The sequence below is a fragment of the Mesocricetus auratus genome, unplaced genomic scaffold (genome assembly GCF_017639785.1).
Source record: "Mesocricetus auratus isolate SY011 unplaced genomic scaffold, BCM_Maur_2.0 Super-Scaffold_6730, whole genome shotgun sequence".
Lineage (NCBI taxonomy): Eukaryota > Metazoa > Chordata > Mammalia > Rodentia > Cricetidae > Mesocricetus > Mesocricetus auratus.
The window spans coordinates 41,326,521-41,341,954 of NW_024429184.1; the positions used below are offsets into that span (position 1 = coordinate 41,326,521).

A 15,434-nucleotide genomic window follows, 5' to 3' on the forward strand; every position below is an offset into this window, starting at 1 on the left:
CCTGGCTGGTTCTGCCCTGACACCAGAAAACTGACTTGGGTGTGTCAGAAGACGCGGTTAGTCTTTGGAAAAGGTCGAGGTCAGAGCGTTCCGTGGGCCAGGCCTTTTCAGGAACTTATTGCCCCGGGCATTGTATTGTTTTTAGTAAACATGGTATTACAGCTGCCTACTCCCAGGCTGATGGGGAAGTGGGCCTCTGTTCAAGGTCTGGTGTCCCCACACATGCTGGCCTCAAACTCTGGCCTCTGACTCCTTCGTGCAGGGACTAAGGGTGTGCGCTGCCACCATTTGGCCAGACTGTGTTTTTTGTTTCTGTTTTTCTATTTTTGTGAGAGTCTCACATTGTATCTCAGTCAGATCTCTGATTGGGACTCCTGCCCCATCCTTCTAAGTATGGGCATGTTATGTCCCGCTCACCAAGAACAGAGGATTGGAAATAAGAAGCAAACGCTGGTAGGCTATCAGGAAAGCTCATGCTGCACAACCATTCTCGGCACCCACATAAAAAGCAGGCACAGCAGCAGCACCGTAACCCTGGCACGGGAGGGGAGAACCGCCAAGGCAGGCACGGAGCTTCAGACTCAGTAGCATTCCTGTCTGAAACAGAAGTCGGAGAATAACTAACCATACATGCATGGGCCTGGATAGGTGCCCCAACACAAAAACATGTCCACATCAAACATGTCATAGCTGTTGAAACTTTTACATTTCAGAGAAACTCATTTATCAAAAGCTTTTATAACTTCATAAGGTAATTCAGGGCAAAGGACATAAAAACTACAGAAATGACAGACTTCCCTATCTGCCACCGCCACCACCTTCACAAAAACAAAGAGTGCAACAATGAGATTAAGCAGGCGAGTTTTATTACTGAATGTAACAATTCTACAAGGCTGCAGTAGTACTGTATAAGGGTCACTGCCATCTTAGTCCCTCAGAGCTCCAGACAGGAGTGGCTTAAGGCATCAAGTATGAACTTTTTTCTTGTTTCAAATTTCACCAATTTTCACACAAAATGTTTTTCTTCTTTCTTCCCACTGCAGTTGAAGGGCTAGGGTTGGTCAAGAGGGTAATGTTTGACTCCCAGTAAAGGTGTTAATGCAAAGTAACTAAAAATAGCAGCCACAAAATCTGCATGGTATTGCATCCAAGCAAAGGACATGAGTAACAAAGAAATATGTGCTTTAATCAAATCACTTTTCCCCTTGAGTTCTAGGAGGCAGTGGTACTAGCTAGTGTCTAACATTGCACTTCTGAAGCATAAACACAGCTAAACCCGGAGGGTTGGTTCCACTCCAAGGGCATCAGTGTTTACCTTAAGTCCAGCATGCTGACTAGCCTTAAGCTTTTAAGGCTTTAATTAGTTGACAGTTGAGGCATTAGAGAAAAGGGCCATCGTAATATATACAAGCGTTCATTTTGGTTAGTATATTGCTTTCCAGAACACACTTCAAAATAGTCTTTTTGTGACATTAAAAACTATGGAGTTTCACTTAACATAGTCAAACCATCAACAATGAAAAAAGTGTTATATGAAATAATACACAAGAGGCTGAACATACAGTTACAGCTGAAACTAGGAATCACTAACTACATGTAGCTGCTTCATTTGTGGTTTCAAATTTTGGCCCCCACTTCATTCTTATTTACAATTGGTACCTGCTGAGAAAACCATCCCACCCCTTTAACTAGGCGTATGTGTGGAAGGGGAATCTTCAGGCGTATGTATGGAGATGTGACAAGGGCGCTGGGACTAGAACCCAGGGCTTCAGCGTGCTAGGCAAGCGCTCTACCACTGAGCTACAGGCCTAGCCTGACTGAGGGGCTGTAAAAATCGGTGCTTTTAACTATATAAGGCATCATGATGGCATATTGAAGAAAACTAATATTTGGGAAAATAATTAGTTTTATTTTATTCCTTTTCTTAGTTTGGTACTTAAGTATTCTAAGAATTTACACTTAAATTACTTAAGACAGAAGAGTGGGGATACACATTGAGCTCCCATAGCAAGTAATGGTGGATGGTGGACACCAGTGGACTACTTTTTACTCGAAGACTTAAACATAGGAAATAATTGATGCCACTTTAGCTGGAAGTGAGACATTTGACTTCAAATTCACATTTTAAATCCCTATTTGCACTCAGCAAGAAGCCAGGGAGGTGCAAGCTGCTTGCTATTAAGATTTGGCTTCGCCGGGCATTGGTGGCACATGCCTTTAGTCCCAGCCCTCAGAAGGCAGAGGCAAGGTGGATCTCTGAGTTCAGGGCCAGCCTAGTCTACAGAGTGAGTTCCAGGACAGGCTCCGAAACACTACAGAGAAACCCTGTTTTGAAAAACAAAAACAAAAAGATTTGGCTTCACTGGCTCAACTTTTTTCACTCCACCAAAAGATAAGGCCCAGGCCCACTGTCCAGTCGTGTTGGCTGAAAATACTGCAGCCTGAGTGTAGACACACATCCCCTGAAATTGCTAGAAGTTTTCTTGTCTGATAGTTTCAGGATCACCATACGTCTTTCAAACACTGAAGGGAGAGAGAAAAGACAGTATTATAACCTCTAAATTTAATCTTTTAAATTCTTAGGATACTAACAGCTGTCAGGCAGTCTTAGTTCTTATTTCACAGTGACATTCACATGCTCAATGGTTTAGAGATGAACGGACTGGCAATTACATTTTCTGTAATACCCTACCCTTACTCAGGATATTTTATCATGTAACATTGCACCTGCCAAACTCAACTCAGTTCCAATTATACCCATTCTTCAGGGTGGGTCAAATAGTTGTGGTATTCTTCTAGCATTATTAGTTCAACTCAATATTAAAGGCTTCACACACACGAAAGCAGCAGCAGAAGCAAGAGACTTTCTGTGAGTTACAGGCCAGGCTGCTCTACATGGAGATCTAGTCTCCAGAAAATCAATCAAACAAAACATAGGTCTGGAGGAATGGCTCAGTGGTTAAGAGCTGCTCTTCCACACCTCTTCCAGGACTGGAGTTTGGCTCCCTGCACACAGAGGCAGCTCACAGCTGCCTGTAACTCTAGCTCCAGGGGCTCTGATATCCCGTTGGCCTTATGCAAACACATAACCCGTAACAGGCTGGAGAAGGTTCAAACTACTCATGCAGAAGACCCAAGTTTAGTTCTCAGGAGCCCAATCAGGCACATCACAACTGCCCAGAACTCCAGCCCAGGGTGATCAACATTTCTGGTCTCTTCAGACAGACACAGACATACACAAAATTATAATTGAATCTTTAAAAATAAATTGTGGCCGGGCAGTGGTGACATGCACCTTTAATCTCAGTAGGCAGAGACAGGCAGATCTCTGTGAGTTCGAAGTCTGCCTGGTGTACAGAGCTGGTTCCAGGACAAGCTCCAAAACTAGAGAAACCCTGTCTTGAAAAACCAAAAAAATCTTGATGTGCTGAAGAGATGGCTCAATAGTTAAGAACACTGGCTGCTTTTCCAGAGGTCCTGGGTTCAAATCCCAGCACCCACATGGCAGCTCACAACTATCTATATCTACAGTTTCAGGGGATTTGACACCCTCACAAAGGGAAAAAAAAAACACCATTAACATGAAATTAATTTTAAAAAGGAAAAACTCTTGAGAAAACTTTAAACTGTAGCATATTAAATTTCAAACAAAAATGATAGGAATCAATGCAGTACCAAGGCGTGACTGACACAAACAGGACCTCTCCAAGCCAGTGACTAATCAGTACTTCCAGCCTTCCCTCGCCCTCCCTGGGTTGTCTTACACTCTTCGGCAAACCTCTATCTTCAAAAATATTTACGTTATAATTCCTAACAGTAGCAGGATTACAGTTAGCAAGTAGCAATGAAAATACTTTTATGGTCAGGGTAACCACAACATAAAGAACTGTGCATTAAAGGGTCACAGCATCAGGAGGGTTGAGAACCATTGCTTTAGGTAGCTGTGCTACATCCATTTGACTGAATGATTCTGGTACTAGGGATCAAACCCAGGTCTTCACACATGCTAGGGTAAGCGGTGCTGAGCACACACCCGAGTCTCCATGGCCACCTTGAAGATGGGGAAAGTGAAGCAGATAGTGGTTACACTGGCATGGCAAGCCATTCATACTCATGGAGACAGATTTATAAATTTTAATAGCGGTGATGAACACCCAGGAGGAAAAGCCTGAGTCCTGAACATGTACCCTCTTTTCTGGACAGCATCTCTTTTAGAATGCCTTTGTTGTTAAGTGTATTCATGTGTGTCTGCGTGGGAATATGTGCACATAAGTGCAGGTGACCGAGGAGGCCAGAGAATCCCTAGAGCTAAAGTTGTGAGCCTCCTGACATGGGCGCTAGGAACCAAATACACCTTTTCGGCAAGAGCAGTGTGTGCTCTTTGGTTTTTCAAGGCAGGGTTTCTCTGTGTAGCCTTGAACTCAAGAGATCCGCCTGCCTCTGCTTCCTGGATGCTGGGATTAAAGGCATGGGACAGCACCATCACCTGGTTAGCAGTACGTGCTCTTAAAACACCGAGTCATCTCCCCAGCACATCCTGTCACTGTTCTCCAAACAGGCAACCAGGCAAGGTATGGTGGTGCACATTTGTACTCCCGACACTCAGGAAGCTGAGGCAGGAGAATTACCCAAGTTCAAGGCCAGTCTGGGATACATAGACAAGTCAGGAGACACAACAACACTGTTGTGTCAACACTCACTGTGCACTGTATTAGAAGCAGTCTAGAAATATTTCAAGGCATATGTGGGCTATAAACACATGCCGTGCAGGTGTATATGAAGGTTTGGAGCACATGTGAAGTTTTACATGAGATCCCAGATTCCAAAGACTGGTTGGAATGGACAGACCTAGGATAAAAGCTTTACACAGACAAGTTTCCCCTATACTGCTTTATTTACATGATATACAGAACAAAACCAAAAATACTCAAAAATTATAACGTTGGCACTGTGTTCTTTTACATTTAAATGAGAAACAGACAGAGATAAAAATGGCTCCAGTTTCCTTTCATGTGGCCCCTCTGAAATATGGTCAAAACTAAGTAACAAATTCTGCACTCGATATAAATTTAAAATCAAGTATTCAAAAAACAAAAACTCACATGCCAGTTTGTTAGCACTCACGTTTAAAATAAGGTTTACAAACAGGCAACTTTGGGCTCAGCTTAAAACACTGTGAATGGAAGAGCTCTTTGGATACAGAAAAATATGGGTAAGGAAATCTATAAATTACGCACCATGGTCACACAATTTCCCACTTCTTTAGGCAACAGCACCCTAGTTTTCCTTGTTGCCTCTCCTAATGCTAATACCATGGAGAGGCAATTTTATCAGCAGCTCAAAGAGCAACTCAGCCAGCCAATGAGAGTCCTACATGATCCAGCATGATGTGAGAGGGTCATGTGCACCCCACTGAACCCAACTGCTGACTGGCTTCTGACTGAAGATGGGTATTTCATGAGGCGATCCGGGCTAACACAAGGCCCTGGATCTTCCACATTAGTCAAATCTGAGCCTGGCAGTTATCCGTCCATCAATTCCACTTTCCTATTTCCAGCTCACTAAATTATACTAAGAATGTCGTTAGTGGACACACAGAAGTACACGCCCATCCTAGGTCATTGTGGGGAAGGGTCGGAATTATTAAAGGACATTAGATGTTTATCTCACACCTGATTCTTCTGTGATGTCAGTGGCATTCCAGGGTTTAATGATGGAGATGCAGCATACTAACGGCTAGCAATAAGAGAGAATCTCAGGACACAGAGAAAAATGTTTCCCTTTCTTCTTTAGCAACAATAAAACAAACAGTACGAGCCAAAGACAATTTTTGAGGTTTTAAATGTAAACATTCACAAATCTGTCTTTCCTTTCCGGTAAGATGTATGTTAAAAACAATGCTTTATTTTTTCATGAACTATCATTAAAGTATTATGTACACGAGATTTTTTTTTTTTCTTTTTCAAGACAAGGAAAGGTTCATGCTGTAGATCAGCCTGAGTCTACCTGGAAACTCACTAACTAGCCAGGTGAGATTTGAACTTTGAACTCTAAGAGCTGAGATTACAGGTGTGAATCGTCATGCTCACTTGTTACTTTGGGTTTAGTGTTTGAGACTGGGATCTTTCTTGTGTCGTCTTGGCTGGACTGAATTCATGGAAACCCTGCCTCTGCCTCTAGAGTACCAGAACTGTGAACTTGCATCAATACACCCACCTACACAGAAGTTTTAAAAGACGATTTCAACGGGTATGAAGTTAGCCAGGGTTATATAACAAGACCCTGTGGAAATAAAAAAAGAAAAAAAGCAGAAGCCTAAAAATTCTGGTGAGTTGTGTTTGTTTAAATACTCTAGCATGCCGGGCGATGGAGGCGCACGCCTTTAATCCCAGCACTCAGGAGGCAGAGGTAGGCGGATCTTTGTGAGTTCGAGGCCAGGCTGGACTGACAGCCTCCAAAACAATACAGAGAAACCCTGACTCGTAAAAAAAAATACTCTAGCATAATGTAGTCTATGTATTCATTATGTAGTCTATGCTGACCTTGAACTCTTTTCAACTTCTCTTGAGTGTTGAGATTAGACAGAACCATCACAAATTACAGAATCATCACAAAGAACAACCTTTTCTGGTCTCTGGTGCACAGACAACATACATGTAGGGAAAATACGCATACGATATACAATAGTGTGTATATATACATGTGTGTGCACAAGAGTACACAAGCACAAAAGTAATAGATTCTATGGAAGGAATAGAAAACACTCCCAAAATGTAAGTTCCTATTGTTTGGAGATGATAGCACAGTGACAAAGGGTGAAATAAGACACAGCTCAAAGAGGTTGAGATCCAGAGATCTTAACCAAGAAGCCAAGCCCCCTGGGTCAGTTACATTCTAAGACTAAGAGAAATCTTTTAGACGGAACACGCTAAAGGGCCTAGCATAGCAGACTGAGCTCCTAAGCTCAGAGGCAGGGGAGGGCGTTCTGAGCAGCAGAGAGTAGCACTGAACAGATGATGCAATCCAAGGTACAGTCTTGGGCTGGAGGCTGGAGCAGCAAAGGGTTTGTGTGGAAAAGCTGGAGAAATCTTCATTACTTCTTAATTACTGTAAATTAGATAGTAAAATACATTTCTGTAACCATAAGATCAATGGTATCAAAACAACTTTATGAAGCTTACAGCGGGGCGGGGGCAGGGTGGGACATAGCTCAGGAGCAAAGAGCTTGTCTAGCATATACATAACCCCAGAGTTCTGTTCCCAAATCCACAAAAACATAGTGTACAAATTTTGTTTATATTCATTAATACACTTGATGCCCAGATAATGTTAAGTCAAATACTCAACATTGATGTCTGCGTCTCTTACGGCACTGAGAAACGCCACATCTAGAACACATCTATAGACAAGCAAGAGTGAGAGATTGAAACACTGTCTTTGGAACCCCAGGAGTACAGACTACAAATACACAGGGAGAGAACAAAAATAAAAGCTTGTTTGGTTAGGCATGATGGCTTTTAATCCCAGCAGTTGGGAGGCAGAGATAGGCTGATCTCTTATGAGTTAGAGGCCAGCTTGGTCTGCAGAGTTAGTTCCAGGATAACTAGTACTGTTAAGATAGAGAAACCTCTGGAAAAGAAAAAACTAAACAAACAAACAAACAACACATACACATACGCACACACCCCAACAACAAAAAACCTTGTCTAGTTAGAACAGGGGACATTTCTTCCACACAAATGTCAAGCCTCTTTCTCAGAGATGTGGTGCTCTGGGCATACTCAGTAACTTGTGAAAAGGGCCTTCACCATCTTTTGGGAACATGGGCAGACAAAATGAAAATGGAAAGGATATCACCAGTAAGCTAAAACGATGTGGTTTCTTCAGTGGGATCCACACACGTTCTCACTTTGAGGAACACAACAGTAGCCCTAGCTACTGTGAAGCCTCACTGGAAAAGGCAGAACCAAACCTTTTCACTTGCATCCAAAACTATGTGTGACTCAGAATGAGGACCCACACATAAGAGTCACAATTCTAGAAAATGATGCAATACTGGCAGTTATGGCTCCAACAACCAACTATGAAGAAATGAGCTGCATGAATTCCCCAGATATGGCCCTGTGATACCACCTCTTGGGCAACCAAACAGGATGCCAGCATCCTTCTGGCAAAACTTGATGGCTAGTAGGAAGGGTCCTTCCTAACAACAACCTGCTATTTATCAATATTTCTTCCCTTTAGCTTTAGATTGAAAGGAGAGAAAAAAAAGGCATACAATGAAAAGGTTTTCAATAATTTTGGAACAAAGTCATTTTTTGAACATGAGGTCTTACAATATTGTCCAGGTTGGTCTCAAACCCTAGTCTAGGCTCAAGTGATCTTCTTGGTAGGAAATAGCAGGTATGTATACATATACCTCAAAAAAAGTAAATTCCTCTAGAATGGTGACTTTTTCTTTTCTATAACATTTGTGTGTAACACATACGTGGGGGAACTCAGGAATCAAATTCAGGTTATCTGGCTAAGCAGCAAGTGAGCCATCTTGTTGGCTACCTTAATTACACACACACACACACACACACACATACACGAGACAGAGAGAGAGAGAGAGGAAGGAAGAAAAAAACGAAAGAGTAAAAAGGGAGGAGGAGAAGGAAAGAAGAAGAGGAGAAGCAGAAGACGAAGAAGAAAAAGAAAAGCACTCAGCCTATCTCACAATTGAAAAATAAATGTCCAAAAGGACATTTGTTCCAGAGTCATACACAACGCCACAGTAGTACACAATTCTCATTCACATACATTACACTGATACAGTGTTCTTATTACAGATTTCATTCCAGTCTAGATTCCTTCAAGGACTTCTGATATATCAGTGAGGAAAGTGTAACCCCCCATCTCCTTCCTACAGAAGCCTCAGATGACTCTTGGCATCTCTACATGGGCCTCTCTGATTTAGCATTTATAATAGGTCCTAATGAGTCCTTACCTTCTTTTCTGAGGATGATCTAACTGCTTGGGCCCTTAAATACAAACCCATTCTTTGGGTAGAGTCCTGGCCTGGTCATTTGTGTGTACAAGTCCATCCTCGGTTGCATACTAAAATGCAAGTTAAAACAAACAGGATCAAAAGGCGGACAGCTTGCCACTGTGGATGTCATTTTTAACTAAATATATCAACAAAAGTATATGACACTTAGATCCTAGAAAATGACACCGTTACAAGCCACACACAATCGACACTTGATGCTTCATTTATTACCTATCAAAATCTCTCCTAGGAGGAAGTTACATCGACTACTGTATGGATTGAAAACTAAAACAAAACCACCAGACCACAATGAAGATCAAATCTGATCTTTTAATATGATAAAATATATATATCCATCGATGGTCTGTTTGCATGTACATCTGTAGACCAGAAGAGTTCATTGGATGACACAGATGGTTGTGGGCTGCCATGTGGATGCTGGAATTGAACTAAAGATCCCTAGATGAGCAGCCAGTGAGCCATCTTTACAGCCCAGATCTGATCTCTTTTTTTTTTTTTAAGTTAAAACCCTTCTGTTTTTTATTTATTTATTTACTTTTAAGATTTGTTACATATACAGTGTTCTGTCTACACTCCAGAAGAGGGCACCAGATTGAATTGTAGATGGTTGTAAGCCAGCATGTGGTTGCTGGGAATTGAACTCAGGACCTCTGGAAGAGCAGTCAGTGCTCTTAACCTCTGAGCCATCTCTCCAGCCCCCCAGATCTGATCTCTTAATAGTAAGTTCACATGAATCACTTTGTCAGGCATTATATATTAAACCTCCAAAACCAGTGGATTTCATTTACTTATATGTCTGTTTTTAGAGGCAGGGTTTCTCTGCGTAGCCCTGGCTGTCCTGAACTCATGCTGTAGACCAGACTGGCCTGGAACTCACAGAGATCTGTCTGCCTGCCTCTGCCTCCCAAATGCTGGGATTGAAGGCATGCACAACCACTGCCTGGCAAAACGAGTGAATTTTAAATAGTTTTAAATTTGAAATAAACCACTGGGGCTGGAGAGATGGCTCAGAGGTTAAGAGCACTGACTGCTCTTCCAGAGGTCCTGAGTTCAATTCCCAGCAACCACATGGTGGCTGACAACCATCTATAATTGAATCTGGTGTATATATAAAAAATAAATAAATCTTTAAAAAAAAAACCACTGAAGTAAAATTCTCAGTTGGGCACTAAATAAAAATTTTTGTGTGAGTCATCAGAAGACCCAAAGTCAGAATGTCGAGGAGGAAGCCTTGTGCTTATTGAAAACTCAAAGCCCTTGAAAGTAACAGCTAACGAAAGAGCAAATAGGAGGTATTTTAGGTGTGTAAGGACTCCCGGGAGCCACTAGGATAAGCAATCCACCAGTCAAAACACCTGTGCCGTCAATTTACTGACCAAATCAACCCTCTTCCTGCCAAATGCTTTCAAAGATTTTATCTTCAGAATTTCTGCTCTCCTTTTTCTGCTGTAGTGCCTTCTCCTTTCCTCTCTCTTTTTCATTCCGACAGGTTTTTTCCATATCACAGACTAGGTCCAAACTACACAGAACTTCTGTTCCTCCTGCCACTACTTCCACGAGCTGGGGTTATGGACACGTGCCTCCATGTTGGCTTATGAGTTGTTGAGGCTGAAACTCAGGGCTTCCTGCATGCTAAAGCAAGCCCATCACCAGTGGAGAGTAGGTCCATCCTTTTTTTGTTTCTTTTGATTTTGCTATTGACATAAAGTCTTTTGATACACCTTAAGCCATCTTCAAACTTCCCTCCTCAGCCTGAGTGATGGGATTACAAGTGTGTGCCACTACAACCAGTTACAACACATTTTGTAGTAGGATCTATGGCCTATATCCTATTTCGCCATCACAAATTTTCTCTACTTAAAAATTTCGTACTATGGGACTGGAGAGATGGCTCAGAGGTTAAGAGCACTGGCTGCTCTTCCAGAGGTCCTGAGTTCAATTCCCAGCAACCACATGGTAGCTCACAACCATCTGTAATGAGATCTGGTGCCCTCTTCTGGTGTGCAGGGATACATGCAGACAGAACACTGAACGCATAATAAATATTTAAAGAAAAAAATAAGGAACTGGAAAGAAGAAAAATTTAAAAATTCCGTACTATTTACTATCTCTGTACCTTCTCCTACTCATATGAGTAGGCAATTCATGAAGTTGGAATAGATTGAGAGAAATGTTACTAAAGCTAATATATCTAAATTGTTATTTAAAGAGCATGGGTCTCCCCCAGCCCACTTTCTTTCTTATGCTTTTTCAAGACAGAATCTCACCATGTCGCTCTAGCTGTCCTGTTCTCACTATATACACCAGGCTAGCCTCACAGAGATCCACCAGCCTCTGCCTCCCAAGAGGTGGGATTAAAGGTGTGTGCAACCACACCTAACTAAGATAATGTATTTCTACAACGACATTATGACTCCAAGTTTTGGCATTCATTTAAAAGATAAAATTGGACACCACTGGCAAATTTCATTTATTCAACCAGTTATTTCCTAGATATTTGCTTAAAACATAAGCATAATGAAATTAATCACTAATCATAGTCATATAAAAGTAAGCAGAAATAAAATTAAAAGAAGTCATTAAGATTAACAAAATTAGAACTAGCATGGTGATGCATGCCTTAAATTCGGGTGACAGAGACAGTTGTGGACCTCTGTGAAGTCTAAGATAGTCTGGTCTATAGAGTGAGTTCCAGACCAGCCAGGACTACATACTTAAATCCTGACAGAAAAGAGAGGAAAAGGAGATGGGAGAGGAGACGACAGAGAGGAGAGAAGAGAGGAGAGGGAGAGAGAGAGAGACAGAGACAGTAGGATGGATGGATGGATGGATGGATGGATGGATGGATGGATGGATGGAAGAAGATAAAAATGGACAACAGCAATGAGAACACTGGGTAAAGATAAACAGACTGTACTCAAAGGAACATTTTGAAGACGTCATCTACAGATATTAGCACCTGTGACAAAGTCAAGGCATCTAGGACCCCCATAGGAAACAGTTGTTACCTGAAGAGCTAAAAACAAATAAGGGGCATGGACTTTTAAAACGATAGTAGAAAATCTAAGTTTTATGTAAGAGTGAAAAGAAATTGGGTTAGGAATAAAGACTTGAATTCATGTCTCACAGCTTGAGTTACTGTAGGCAGATTACAGGAATTACAGGTTTGGATGACTGAGTCCCAAAGCAATCCCAATTCAGTTTAAAGATTCGAAATCTTCAACAGGTGTGCAGTGCACGGCTGTAAGCCCAGCACTTGGGAAGCAGAGCCAGGAGATCCCCGAAGTGGAAGGCTAGCCTGATCTATACTACATAGTGTAGATCTACATTAGAGTGTATCTCAAACTAATTCAATAAAAAATAGAAAAGTTTCAAACACTTCGAAAACAAGAGCAGAATACCCAGAAGAAATGATGGACCATCATCGTGCTTCTAATTATAGCAGATAATCCTAACTCTGAATGACTTTAGGAGCTACTCAAGAAGCATGTCAGATTTTTAAATTTTGAAATCACTGTCACTTTGCATTAACTTACTTTGTACATGCATGTGTATGCCACAGAACAGACATGTAGATGACAGGACAACTCTTAGGAGTTGGTTCTCTCCACCACACGGCTCAGGAACTCAGCTAGGCTGCAAGCACTGTTACCCTTTCCAAGCCACCTTGTCAGTCTGCGTCAGATTCATCATAAATCTAGAAATGGCTCCAATTATGTGTTTGAGGGGAAATACATATCCACAATTGCAAACCATGGTGCTTTTTACATAAGATCAATTTTGCTTAATCTCATCATTAATGTATGTGCAGGGCTGTTTAATTTTATTCAGAATGAAAGTGAATGACACTGGTCAAACCAAGCTGAACCGTTAAGCAAGCCCAGGGGACCATTAAACTTGAAAATTCTTCTGAGTCTCTACAAAGGGAAAATACAAAAGTCAAAGTATTTGACAGAATAACCTTTTCAATTCACTTCTAGTAAGAACTGTATGATTTGCAGTGGCACACACCTTTAATCCCAGCACTCAGGAGGAGGCAGAGGCAGAGGCAGGTGGATCTCTGAGTTCGAGGCCATCCTGGTCTACAGAGAGTTCCAGGACAGTGAAAACCCTGTCTAAAAAAGCCGAAAAAGAAAAACAAAGAACGGCTATGTAACTTAATAAGAAAAAAGGACTGTAAAGTAAACTTTTAACATCCAGTCCTCCAAGGGCTTAATAGTCAGTCATCTAGAGAAGAGTAATGAGCTACTGACCAATCAAGAACCCCGAGTTCTTCCAGAAGAATACACCAAGCCAGGGAGGAATGGCGACTTCCTCCTCACTGACAGAAAACAGTCCTTAAGACCATGCGGGTTAGAGTGGTGGAGGCTACCTATCAGATGTCGTTTTGCTTGAGACCACACCCTCCTGAGTCATGGACCACTCTTGGGAAATGCACCCTGACAGTGAATGGCCTCTGCAGACATGGCTCTCCCACTCCATGCTGTACATGCGCAGGGACATTCTGGATTTGGCTATCGGGAGACTCCAGCTAATTTCAGCTCTGAAGAAAAGAAAACAGTTTGCTCACAGACCAGTAAGACTACAAGTCATTGGTTTGTAGACTTTACAGGAAGTCTACTTGATTTTAAGTAATCAAGTGTCTTCAAGAAGGAGAGGGGTTTACTCAGGTGAAGTGGAAAGGAACAGATCTCATTCCCTATTACATACCTGTTACCAAGAAAGGCTTATTCTACATAGTGAGAAAGACTGTCTCAAAAAACAAAACAAATCTTTATTTTATGTATATGAGTAATTTGCCTGCATGTATGTATCTATGTGCACATGTGCATCCCTGATGCCCTCTGGGGCCAGGAGAGGGCACTGAATCAAAAGAGCGTTACTGACGGTTGTGAGCCAGCCATGGGTGCTGATACTGAACCAGTGTACTGTTGGCAGGCAAGCCATTTCTCAAGCCCTATCATTTTATCTAACTGTTTTTAAAGATAGTGTCCCACTTTGTGGCATTGACTATTCTGGAACTCAGAGATCTGCCTGCCTTTTCCTATGATTAAGTCATGCACCACTATGCTAAGCTTATTTTATTTTTCAAGCCAAGGAATTAAGAGACGATTCCAAGGAAATCCTTCACAATCCTCTTCTTTATGCACACACCTGTACTGATGCTCCCTAATGAACTTCCCCACAGCACAGGTTTTAAAAGCACAGATTACAGAGAAACAGGATTCATGGAGCAAGAATGATGACAGCAGAGGAGACCCCTCATCTTGTCAAGAGAATGAACCTGGAGTTAGGTCCTCAACAGAGACCCAATCTACACAAGCAGATCCATCAGCACAGGCACCCTTTTCAGACAATGTTTCTTCCCTAGCTGCATTTTTAGGCAAACCGAGTTTATAAGGGCACTGATGATTTTTCTTCTTCAAGCTACTGACCTGGTAACCTTGGAAGAAGTTAAGAATTTCCTTAACTCCAGTATTGTAGGCCAGGCCCTGCATTCTGACCACCGTGCCAGGCTGGGGCGGGACACTGCTAAGATTAGCAGCTGTAGGGAAGTAGCCAAGACTATTAGGCGAACCTGGGGGGCTAAAGGGAGAGAAAGCACAGTGAACCGACAGGAACACACAATGTCGAATATTTACTCTAAAATACATTGCTTACGAAACTGATTTTGAAGGTGATGTTTCTTCTGCTTTTCTAAGACAGAGAAAACTACCACAGAGACTCTGCTTCAGGTTTCCACAGCCAGAAGGGGAGAGGAAGTGGGGTTAATGCAGTGTTAGATGCAGGATTTTCTCCAACCCCTCAGCTTCTCACAGGGAGAGGAAGAAGAACCAAGCCATCTCAGCCACTCAACCACTTCCAACGCCCAGATCCCTGATGGTTAATGAGCTAGTTTTCAGGACTATTAAGGCATGAAGAAGAGACAAAGCTTAAGGGACTAATAGGAACCACAGCCAAAGACGGAAAGTGTCCTAAGTGAATGCTCCCAAGAACCAACGGCTCTACCCACGTGCACGAGAAACGTGAAGCGTAAGAATGACACAGCAGAGCAGAGCACACCAGGGCGATCTCTGCCAACATGTCTCTTTAAAACAGAAGAGAGAAAGAGTTAGAAGGAAACAGCAAGCTGAACTGATGACCATTAAAAGGAATGAGGCCTCCTGGCATCTGTAGCAATCTCCTACAAGCACAAAGCCCGTCAGTGCGTAGCTTATGTGGTACCTCTATCGACCATCATATTAGTCTCAATACTTAACTAACTCAATCACCTTTATGAGATTCCCACCCGATCAGTTCTCTACAATTGGAGGCCAGATAATTAAAATATGAAATATGTACAGGAACGTTTTTTAATTCAGTCATAAACTTAAGAAGCAAC

General features: G+C 42.1%; 1 protein-coding gene across 1 annotated transcript in view; it reads right to left on the bottom strand.

Moving 5' to 3' along the window:
* Positions 1-844: 844 nt before the first annotated feature.
* Positions 845-15,434, bottom strand: part of Esrp1 (epithelial splicing regulatory protein 1) — a 54,979-nt gene continuing 40,389 nt past the window's right edge. The window contains 3 exon segments of the mRNA XM_040740977.1: positions 845-2,523; positions 8,990-9,099; positions 14,488-14,638. Of these exon segments, the coding sequence (XP_040596911.1) occupies positions 9,025-9,099; positions 14,488-14,638 (226 nt within the window). The 3' untranslated portion in view covers positions 845-2,523; positions 8,990-9,024.